This window comes from Molossus molossus, unplaced genomic scaffold, assembly GCF_014108415.1.
Source record: "Molossus molossus isolate mMolMol1 unplaced genomic scaffold, mMolMol1.p scaffold_m16_p_12, whole genome shotgun sequence".
Taxonomy (NCBI): Eukaryota; Metazoa; Chordata; class Mammalia; order Chiroptera; family Molossidae; genus Molossus; species Molossus molossus.
In genome coordinates this window covers 65,704,569-65,716,760 of record NW_023425347.1, presented here as the reverse complement: position 1 = coordinate 65,716,760, position 12,192 = coordinate 65,704,569, and the positions used below count along the sequence as shown (strand labels likewise).

General features: G+C 39.2%; 1 protein-coding gene across 2 annotated transcripts in view; it reads left to right on the top strand.

The window, feature by feature from the left end:
- Positions 1-12,192, top strand: part of ZFYVE9 (zinc finger FYVE-type containing 9) — a 141,983-nt gene that overhangs the window by 68,177 nt on the left and 61,614 nt on the right. Inside the window, exons 5-7 of one of the 2 annotated variants that reach the window (XM_036255100.1) lie at positions 5,869-5,968; positions 9,125-9,301; positions 10,912-11,081. In XM_036255100.1, the coding sequence (XP_036110993.1) occupies positions 5,869-5,968; positions 9,125-9,301; positions 10,912-11,081 (447 nt within the window). The remainder of the gene's footprint in view (positions 1-5,868; positions 5,969-9,124; positions 9,302-10,911; positions 11,082-12,192) is intronic. The other variant, XM_036255101.1, reaches the window with a different exon arrangement.

Here is a 12,192-nt window from a genome sequence, read left to right as displayed (position 1 = left end):
AACGAAAATAATTTTACGATTGGAGGTCACCACAACATGAGGAACTATATTAAATGGTCACAGCATTAGGAAGGTTGAGAACCACTGTATTGGTGAAAATTCTGCTATGTGTGATGTCTGAGATTTTTTTTTTTTTTTAATCCTCACCCGAGGACATTTTTTCCATTTTTTGTTCAGATAGAGCAGGAGGGAGAGAGAGGAAGAGAGAGAGAGAAACATCGATGTGAAGGGACACATCGAGTGGCTGCCACCCACACGACCAACCAGGGCCGGGGACAAACTGCAACCGAGGTACGTGCCCTTAGCGGGAACTGAACCCAGGTCTCACTGGACTGCAGGCCGACACTCTGACCGCGGAGCCAAACCAGCCAGGGCTGGGATTGTTTTTTTAGTTTCCCTTTCTGAGTGTTTATTATTGGTGTATAAGAATGCCATAGATTTCTGGATGTTAATTTTGTATCCCACTACTTTGCTGAATTCATTTATTAAATCTAGTAGTTTTTTGATGGATTCTTTAGGGTTTTCTTGTACAGTATCATGTCATCTACGAATAAGACAGTTTCACTTTCTCCTTTCCGATTTGTATGCCTTTTATCCATTGATTTTTAGGTAAACTAGAAGGGAAGGAGGGAGAGAGAGAGAGAAAAACATTGATGTGAGAGAGACACATTGATAGTTTGCCTCCTGCATGACCCCGACCAGGGCTGGGGATTGAACCTGCAACCCAGGTACTTGCCCTTGACTGGGAATCAAACCCACAACCCTTCGGTCTGCAGGCCGATGCTCTAACTGCTGAGCCAAACCTGCCAGGGTTGTCATGTCTTTCTATTTGATTAAAACATTTAAGTGATTTCCCACTGCTATAATAAAAAGACCAAAATTATTCACACAACCTATAGAACTTTTGCTTGGTCTGGTCTTCTCTTATTCCATGCAGCCCTTAACTCTCAGGCCTGTAGCCACATTAACTTGTTTTTACCTCATTGTTGGAACCATGCTGTTTTGCTTAATGGAGCCTGTGTACATGCCATTTCCTCTGCTTATTGTTTCACTTCTTAGTACCTACCATTACATGCAGAGAAAACTTACCCATTCTTCACATTTTATCTCTGGTCATTTCCTGATTAAAACCTTCCCTGACCCTGTCAATCTAGGTAAGCCTAGAATACATGATCCTTTTTTACTATGCATTTTTTTTTTTTTTTTGAAGCAAGTAATTTTACATTTACTTGTATGATTGTTTGATTTTAGATTATAACCTCCATAGACCACAAAGGCAAGGACTAGGTCTGTTTGTTCATTGCCACACCCAATGGTGGTGCAGGGGTGTAGCATGGTGCCCAGCTCATAGTCAGGGCTCAAATATTTGTGGAATAAATGAGTAAATTTTGTCTTCTTGGTTTTTATCTCTTGATTAAAAAGGTTATTGAAGGATTTCAGGAAGATTAACAATTAAGTTTACTTTTTAGAAAGTTGTCATTTCATATTTCTGTTAAAGATGAATTGCAAAGATACATCTGAAAATTAGGACAGATACTTGATTATGATGATCTTGTAGGCTTCACATAATAAAGGCCTGAAAAAAGACAGCAGTATTAATGATGGAGAGGAAGAAATGGGACTAGCCCTGGCTGGTATGGCTGAACGGTAAGAGTGTTGCCTGCGGACCAAAGAGTCCTGGGTTCAGTTCCAGCCAATGGCACATACTTCAGTTGCAGTTTGTCCCTGGCCCCGGTTGGGGTTGTGCAGGTGGCAACCAATTGATGTGTCTCTTTCACATCGATGTTTCTCTCTCTCCCCCTCTCCCTCTCCCCCTCTCCCTCTCCCCCCCCCTCCCCTTCTCCCACTCTCCCCCTCCAGCTCTATCTGAAGATTAATGTAAAAAAATCCTTGGGTGAGGATTTAAAAAAAAATAAAAAAGAGGGAAAACCAGCAGGATCTAGTGACGGACTGGATGTGGTCATGGTGAGGGAGAAGGAAAAGTCAAGTTTCAAATTAAAATGAAATATGTGAATTAGTATGAGGCAGTGTTACACAGTGGTTAAGAACAGAGCCTGCGGAAACTTACGTAACTTACTAGGTGTACGACTGAGCGTTTTTACTTAACATTTAAAAAATTTAACTCTTCATTATAAATAAATGTCTTCATAGAATTTTCAAGGTTAAATGAGATAATAGATGTCAAGTGCCTAGTATTTATACAGTTTGCTGTGAACTTGAGCAAATCATTTAACAATCCAAACTTAGTTTTCTTATGAGAGAAAATAATAATGTATCCCCTGCTCTTCCTACATCACAGAGTTACTTTGAAATGTAAAGCCTCTGAAAACTGTAAATTGGTAATCATAATAGCTAGCTATATTAGTAATACCTAGAAAGAGAGGAGATGATCTTTTTCACATTGTCTTTGATATGACTTCATTTCTTGGTTCATCTTTTTAAGATATAGAATTCATCTTGGCCATAAGAACTGGATTAGTAGAATTTACCCTACTGAGAACAGCTTTCTGCTTCTATGAAGCTCTCCGTGATAAGTGACTAATGAGTTCTCAAGAAAATAAATCTTCACAGGTAGCTAATGAGATTCTTGTTGCCTAGTGTGGAAGGGAGAAAGAAGTAAGATTATCAAGAGCCAAGCCTGGAAGGTAGAAATAAGGTGCTAGTGAAAACAGCTGGTATGATGGATTTTTTTTTGCAAATTTTTTTAATCTTTATTGTTGAATGTATTACAAATGTTCCTCATTTTTCCCTCATTGGCCCCTTCCTCCCCACTCCTGAACCCCTCCTGCCTTTTCCCACACCGTTGTCTGTGTCCATTGGTTATGCATATCAGTTCTTTGTTTTGGCAACCAACAAAATGTTCTCTGTATCTACGAGAATGTTTCTGTTCTGCATGTTCATTTTGTTTGTAGATTCCATTGTCAATAGATATGTATTCATTGCCATTTTGTTTGTTCATATAGTTTATCTTTTTCTTCAAAAGACGCTTCAACATTTCATGTAATAACGGTTTGGTGGTGATGAACTTCTTTAACTTTTTCTTGTCTGGGTAAGTCTTAATATGGCCATTGATTCTAAATGACAGCTTTGCAAGATAGAGTAATCTTGGTTGTAGGTTCTTGCTTTTCATCACTCTGAATATTTCTTGCCACTCCCTTCTGGCCTGCAAAGTTTGTTTTGAGAAATCAGTTTATGGGAACTCCCTTGTAGGTAACTAACTGCTTTTCTCTTGCTGCTTTTAAGATTCTCTCTTTGTCTTGAACCTTTTGCATTTTGATGATGATGTGTCCTGGTGTGGGCCTCTTGGAGTTCATCTTGTTTGGGACTCTCTCTGCTTCCTGGATTTGTATGTCTGTTTCCTTCACCAAATTAGGGAAGTTTTCTGCCATTATTGTTTCAAATAGGTTTTTGATTTCTTGTTCTCTTTCTTCTCCTTCTGGCACCCCCAAGATGCGAATGTTGGCACGCTTGAAGTTGTCCCAGAGGCTCCTTACACTATCCTCATTTTTTTGGATTCCTTTTTTTTTTTTGCTATTCTGAGTGGGTGTTTTTTGCTTCCTTAGATTCCAAATCAATGGTTTGCTTCTTGGTTTTACCTACTCTACTATTGAATCTGTGTAAATTATTCTTTATTTCAGTTAGTGCCTCCTTTGTTTCTGACTGGTCCTTTTTTATGCTCTTGAGGCCCTCACTAAGTTCACTGAGGTTCTAAGTTCATTGAACATCCTAATAAGCAGTATTTTGAACTCAGCATCTGTTAGCTTGCTTATCTCCATTTCAGTTAGTTCTTTTCCTGGAGATTTTTTCTGTTCTTTCATTTGGGACCTGTTTGTTTGTCTCCTCATTTTAGCTGCCTCCCTGTGTTTGTTTCTATGTATTACTTAACGAGAGGTATGGGGCTAGCTGAGACCAGATGCTGCTTGTTTGAAAAAATTTAGGAAAATCTAAAGCAGGATCCAAGACAGGATAATCTTATGGTTAACCAACTGGTAACAGCTTGGGTGGGCCTGAAAGTTGGGTGGGGCGGGGCCTCAGGGAATCACCAGGGCAGGGCAACCAGTGTGAGCCAGGTTGCTGGAGTCCTAGATATAGTGGCTGTCTGCCACCCCAGGGAAGGGCTCTCCAAAGGAACAAAGTCCTCTGACAGCACGTCTTTCCGGGAGAAAGCCCCTTCTCCAGCCCTCGCTCCAGTGCCAAACAGCTTAGTTCTTCCCTATATGTCTCTGGTGCCCCTGGAGCTGCCTCCCCTCCAAGCTTAGAGGGAGTGAGTCTGATAAGTCCGTGCACGGGCCCTTTAAGAGGAGCTGCCTGGGGCTCCAGCCGCCTCAGCCTCCCTCAGCCTCAGTTCCTGCTGGTTTTTCCAGCCAGATGTCATGGGGACTTCTCTTCCTGGCACTGGAACCCTGTGCAGGGCGCCTGGAGTGGGACGGAGACCCCTCAGTCCTCAGGGAAGACCTTCCCAGCCGAGGTGTCCTCCTGATTTTATCTGCCACACGTGGGTGTCGGACTAGCCTGTCTGCCTCCGTTCCTCCTGCCAGTCTTGATGTGGCTTCTTTAATTCCGTAGTTGTAGGACTTCCATTCATCTCGATTTCAGGTGGTTTTGAGTGATGGTTGTTCTGTAGTTTAGTTGTAACTTTGATGTGGTTGTGGGAGGACACGATACCATGTTCACCTATGCCGCCATCTTGACCGGAAGTCCTGATTTTTTTTTTTAATTGTTGAAAGTATTGCAGATGTCCCCCAATTTTCTTTTTTTTCTATTGACCCCCTTTTTATGGCTCCCACCCCCCTCCTTCCCTCCCCAAAATAGTGTCTGTGTCAATTGGTTGTATGCATATAAATTTTATGTATGCATATAAATTCTTTGGTTTATCTCTTCCCTCCCCTCCCACTCCTCATCTCTCTGAGGTTTGTCAGTCTGCTCCCTACTTCCATAATTCTGGATCTCTTTTGGTCAACAGCTTATTTTGTTCATTATGTTCTCCAAATAAGTGAGATCATGTTGTACTTGTCTTTCTCTGACTGGCTTATTTCATTTAGCATAATACTCTCCAAGTCCTTCCATGTGATCTCAAAGGGTACAAGATCTCTCTTAAAGCTGCATAGTATTCCATTGTGTAAAGGTACCACACTTTTTTTATCCACTCATCTGCTGATGGGAACTTGACTGTTTCCAGATCTTAACTATTGTAAATAGTGCTGCTATAAACATAGGGGTGCATGTATTCTTCCTGACAGGTGTTTCAAACTTCTTAGGATATGTTGTAAGAAGTGGGATCATTGGGTCAAATGCCAGTTCTGTGTTTTAATTTTTTGAGGAAAACACCATATTGTTTTTCATAGTAGCTACACCAGTCTGCATTCCCACCAGCAGTGTGCTAGAGTACCCTTTTCTCCACATCCTCGCCAGCATTTGTTGTTTGGGAATGGTATGATATTTATTCAGTAAAAACAGAAGTTAAAACTCAGAATTCTCAATCTTTGTTTATTTTACCCTGCTATATTACCTTTCCTAACAGAAATAGCAGATGTGACTATAAATGCCTATTATATTTAATATTGTGTATAGGAATTTTGCCTAGGGGCAACTCAGTACCTTCTCCTACCCTTGCTGTGTTTTTGCTGATATTCACTAAGATTTTTTATTTTCAGTCAAGACTTTCACTTTCCTCATTGCTGGCAGACATATGATCTCATACTCTTGCTTTTGAATTGGGTCTTGTGCTCAGTTTCCTCAACTGCATTTTCGTTTGATGTTTTTAGTGTTGTTGTAATGAAGTTTCCTATCAGTCAGTGTTGGTCAGTGCTGGTTTACTCCCTTTATACTGTGATCCTAAATAAATTTAGTATGTTCTTTTTCCTGCAGGTTTTCTGTGCTTCCTGCTGTAGCCTGAAATGTAAATTGTTATACATGGATAGAAAGGAAGCTAGAGTATGTGTAATCTGCCACTCAGTGCTAATGAATGGTAAGTATTAAAACAGGTCAAATTCACAGTTATTGAGAACAAGAGAATTTCCTGCCTTTCTTTATAAGTTGTTTAGCTTCTGAAATGTCATAACTTTAGCTGAAAATATTGAGCTAAATTTCCATGTTTTGAAAATATTTAAGCATTTCACAATTCCTGTACTGAATGTAATGAATACATGCTAAGGTCAGGTAAGTTTTGCAGAAAGAATGGAAGTTCTTGTGAAGTTCTGGTGCTATGTGGCTGTTAATGTTCCGGTGAAATGATCAGAGTGGGATGGGGTAGGGAGCTATTGACCACTTAGATGATGAAATATTAAAACTGGACCAAGGTTTTCCTTTCAAGGGAAGCTATCTCCTTCTAGGAAATAACCTTAATAACTTAGAATATATTCTTATTAACTTGTTGTTTCATTCACCTTGTTAAAAATAAATATGTTAGCATCTAGGATCAAATAGAAAATTACATTTCTCCTATCAGTTATCTCCTTAATACTACTTAGATTTGTTATAAGGACAATGGTTTTGAATTTAGTTATATCGCAAATATATATATGAATGAGAAGGCAAATATAGCTCATCCAGGGTTCCTCTTTTGTGGATTGGAGATATGAATCCTAGGCATTTCAGTTAAACAAACAAGCAAAACCACAGATATTCTCGTAAAGAGATATATAATTGATTAGGCTGTAGTATTTTCTTCTTTGAGTGCATCTTTGTACAGTTGTCTGAATAATTACTAACTGAATAAAATGTTGAACTTGGACACCGCTCCTGCCTGTGTCAGGGTAGTGTGCCTCCTGGAAGCTGAAACTTATCTGCTCGAGGCACCTCTTGCTCTGTGTGTCTGCATTGCTCATAGTGATGTTTTCCTGTTGCTGGCTTATTAACCTATTGCATGTCAGTTAATCTGATCTGTTCTAATCTATGATCCATCCAGTTTCCTCTCATTTCTGAATTCTTATAATTTTGATCAAATATGAATTAATTCTCTTTACTTTTAAATGTCATTTGTTAGATGGTGGTTATTTCACTCTGTTGCTCAAGTGGTGATTTTTTTATTCCTGCTTTTATTTTCGGACTTATATCCACAGTTGAGAGCATGCTGCTTAATTGCATTACCCAATACCTCTGATGAGGTCTTTCAACTTGATAGCTTTTTTTTTTTTTAACTTGGCAACGCTAAAGATGAAGGAAATGGCAGAGGATTCATATGGACTACTTACTGTTTACTAAGCAAGGATGCCCTTAATGGAATCCTAAAATAATCTACTTCTCCTGGTTTTTCCAGTGTCTTTCCTCTTGCATGGCTTAGCCAGGTCTTTTACTGAATATTTAATTTGGTGCTTTTCAGTGTTCCCTATCCCTTTTTCCTTTTCTCTTCCCCTCTTTCTGCCAGTGCTTTCAAAGGAATATCGCTGTTATTTCCAGCCTTGTCCGGCAGTTTGGAGGCAATAAATATTCAAAATCTTGTAGATCATTCTTTGAAGTTGAATGAAATGTTTAAAAAGATGTTCAGCCCTGGCCAGTTTGGCTCAGTGGTTGAGCGTCGGCCTGTGGACCAGAGGGTCCCGGGTTTGGTTTCCGCTAGGGGCACGTACTACAAAAAGAAAGAAAGAAAGAGAGAGAGAGAGAGAGAGAGAGAGAGAGAGAGAGAGAGAGAGAGAGAGAGAGAAAGAACAGCAGATGCGTTTAAAAAAAAAAAAAAAGATGTTCAAAAAATTGGGTGGTGTCTATTTTGGGGCATATGATACTATCTATTTTGGGGCATATGATACTACCTGAACCTGGAGTATAAAATTTGGTATCTTTCATTTCTGTAGCATATTTTATCCTATTTACTTTAAAATCAGTAGTTGATATGTCAGCATTTAGTTAAATTATAGACTATACAGTATTTTAACACATTGTGAGCATTTATATTGATTGATGGCACTTATATGGTATTGGCACATTTTCATGTTCAAATGGGTCCTGTGCTTTTAAGACACACCAAAGATGTGAAATGGTTATTTTTGCTCGATACTTTTACATAGGATGATGATTGCACAAAAGTAGAATTCACAAACATGTTAAGATGTGTTTTCCTGAGCTTTAGGCTTCAGAATTTTTCAAGTGAGGTTTTACCTCAACTAAGAGAAGAACCTAAAAGTTTAGAAATGACCAAGAAAACACAATACAATGGAGTCATGCTATTTTAGCCCCTGATTTTGATTTTTTTTTTTTTTATCCTTACTCGAGGATATTTTTCCATTTTTTTGTACAGATAGAGTGGGAGGGAGAGAGAGACAGAAACATCGACGTGAAGGGACACATCGAGTGGCTGCCACCCACACGACCAACCAGGGCCGGGGACAAACGGCAACTGAAGTACATGCCCTTAGTGGGAACCGAACCCGGGTCTCTCCGGACCGCAGGCCGACGCTCTAACCGCTGAGCCAAACCGGCCAGGCCTGATTTTGATTTTTGATAGAACTTGATAAAATATATTGAACATTAAACCTCCCTACCTCATGCCCAAATGTCTAAATGCTATCCCGGTTGCAGTTCCTTAATAAATTTGATGTTGTTTTATTTCCTCTTAAGGGAATGTGTGGTCTTATTTATTTATTTATTTTCCTCACCTGAGGACATTTTTTCATTTTTTGTTCAGATAGAGTGGGAGGGAGAGAGAGGAAGAGAGAGAGAGAGAGAATCATCGATGTTAAAGGAACACATCGAGTGGCTGCCACCTGCACAACCCAACCAGGGCCGGGGACAAACTGCAACCGAGGCACACACCCTTAGCGGGAACCGAACCTGGGTATCTCTGGACCGCGGGCCGATGCTCTAACTGCTGAGCCAAACTGGCCAGGGCTGTATGGTCTCCTTTAAAGAAACCAGGGGCCTAGTGATTAACCTCAGACTGACCTATGGATCTGTATCAGAAGTATCATTCATATAATTGTATTTATTGCTTCCAAATAGTTTACTTAACTAAATGGTCTCCTTTATTGAATAAAATTATTTATCTCCTTAATACTGTTTTACTAGCTGGAAGAGAGACATACTATTAGTGTTAATGAGGAGGAGCTACATTATTTATCCAATATTGTGGAGGTCTTGATGTCCATATTTTGCAATCCATTCACATTGATTGTGTCTGTATTTGCTTTAGCTCAAGCCTGGGAGAACATGATGAGTGCCTCAAGCCAGAGCCCTAACCCTAACAATCCTGCTGAATACTGTTCTACTATCCCTCCCTTGCAGCAAGCTCAGGCCTCAGGAGCCCTGAGCTCTCCACCTCCCACTGTGATGGTACCTGTGGGAGTTTTAAAGCACCCTGGAGCAGAAGGTAGGGAATCATGTGCTATTCTCTCTCTTTTTCCTCACCAAGTTCCTCTGAAATGTGCTGATGTGATTTTACAGCACAAGTCTTTAAAACACTACAGATGAGTCCCTTTGGATAGTTTTTAAAGTGGAAGAACAAGGTGAGAAATGTGTTGAGACTATTTCTGGGCATGTAAAGAATACTATTGTGTTGCCTGATATTTTGGAGGCACCTCTAAAATATGTCAGTGTTCTCTCCAGTTTTAGAATGGTTATGCTTGAAAAGAGATGCAGATTTTGAATTCTGCCTTAAAATCTTAACCTCATGCCTACGTTAATGTTCTTTGTAGGTGTTCAGTAAGTGATGAAAAGAACAGTTCTTTCTTCTGACCAGCCCATTGCTTTTTGGCATATGCAGAGCCATTTTCTCTTTTCATTTTTAATCTGTTCATATAAAAATATGGAAATATGGTGTTAGGTACATAGATCTTTATAGAATCCAGAACTTTAATTCTGATTATATCATATGATAGATAGGAAATTATAGGCTCAACTTATTTTAATTATATCTTTATGTCCATGCTATTGTCAGATGAAAGGAACTTTGTAAGTTCAGGGAATTATCAGTAGTAAAAGTAACAATTATATATTTCCTTAAAATGATCTTGTCAGGAAGTTTCCCTTGATAATTAAAATCAATCTTCTTTCATTAATTTTATGTCTTTTTGTCTAGTAATATTTCCTTTTCCTTGCCCAATAGCCCTCCTCCCCTTTTGAAGATCAAAGACTTCTATTGACATTATCATACTCTTCCCCATTTTCCCTTTTCTTCAGATCATCCCTTAGTGATACTCTTTGTATTTTATGAGTTCAGGCTTTCTTAAAATCTTTATTCTCTTTACTTTGTCAGTTTTGTTGTTCTTCCCTAGGCTCTCTTTGTTTTGGATGTTTGAATTGATTTCCAAAACTGGATTTAAAAATATTATTCATCAGATTCAGTTTTCCAGCTTTCCCCTGTCCTTTTACTAAAATACCAACTACTTTTGCACTGCCAGATCAGTCTTTTTCTTCTTCAGTTACACTTTAGCCAAAGATTTGGTCAGTTTGCTTCCCAATTCTTACATATCTCTGCCAACTCTTCCTTTATTAATGAATAATTCTTCAACACTCTTCAGGGCATTCTTTGCCCTTTAAAAATACCATAGCACTTTTCCAGATATTTAATTCCTATGGAACCTCATATTTTTAGGAGATGTGGATGTCTACAGATAGGTATTTTTTTCCCTGCAATTAATTTGTTTCCTGAGAACTTAAAACACCTTCTTTAGTTTCTCTTTTAGTGACATGGGACAGAGTATGTGATATAATCACAGGTGTATTTAAGAATTCTTAATATTTTAAACCAAAGTGTTTTAAATCTTTACATATAAGTTATAGAAGTAAAGTATATTTAAATGTGTATTTTATTAATTTATAACAACTTTTACACACAGTTACAGTTCTGATATTTCTAATTATAAGTTGCTAAATATTGATTTTTTTTGTACATCTGGAATTGGTGACCTTCTCTTCTTAGATGTTAGAAACTCAGCTGATGTCACATTTATGCCTATTTCATTTTTCTGGTTCCTTAAGTGGCTCAGCCCAGAGAGCAGAGGCGAGTTTGGTTTGCTGATGGGATCTTGCCTAATGGAGAAGTTGCTGATGCAGCCAAATTAACAATGAATGGAACTTCCTCTACAGGAACCTTGGCTGTGTCACATGACCCAGTCAAGCCAGTAACTACCAGTCCTCTACCAGCAGAGGTAAGAAAACAAAATGGCAACTAAAAGTGAGTACTTTACTTAGCATGTGCTACCTCTGTCTTGCTTTTTTCTAAGTTGAGTGACCTATCTGTGGAACCCTGTAGGTTTGGATACAGTGTAGTGCATGTGTGTGTATGTGGATGTGCATGCATATGTGGATGTGCAGGGGTAAAGTATATGTGGCAAAATCAGTTGTTCTTGTTTGTTCTATATTTGGAAATTTTTTCAGGAGAAAGATTCTTATGAAGGTTGGTCTCAGGTGAGCTCAGGCTACTGCTATAGCTAGCTAGAGGTTGTGCTAGAGGGAATCCTGGCCCCTTGATACATTGGTCTTCAAACCATGTTCCCCAGGTTCTATTGTAGCTTCTCTGGAGTGCCATGGTAAAGAAGAGTCAAGCAATATGAAGGTGGCCGAGGAATCCCTCTATTTCTTTGTCCTCAACCCAAGCATCTTCATTTTTTTCTTTTCTACCTATTGTGTTTCCATGGAAGATTTTTATAAAGGATCTTAAAGCTTAAAAATTAGTTTAAAATCACCGACTTAATGGTTGGGAGACACATTATTTACCTAAGGAAACTAGCTCATACTGTGTTGTCACCTCTACCATGTCTCTATAGGAAATACTAGTCATAATTTGGGAGCTAATGAGATTCCTTTGGACCTGATTTTCAGAAGGGGACAAATACCAGCTACTTCTTCTGGAGTCAGTGAGAAAACAGTCACCTAGGGCCAAAATGATGAAGTACATACATAGGATCCTTTAATACAGTGGTACCCTTTCTATTGCTGATTGCCTTCTTCAATTTGGTGGTCAAAGCTATAATAAGGCTGTTAATTCCACCTAAGTATGTATGTCAATCTTTTTTTTTTTTATTCTCACCCGAGGACACTTTTGCATTTATTCTCAGAGTGAGAGAGAGAAACATCGACATGAGAGAGACACATTGAGTGGCTGCCACCCACATGACCCCAACCGAGGCCGGGGACAAACCGCAACCGAGGTACGTGCCCTTAGAGGGAACCGAACCAGGGCCTCTGGTCTGTGGGCCAATGCTCTAACCATTGAGCACACTCAGCCAGGGCTTTTAAAAAAAAATAAATTAAGAGGAT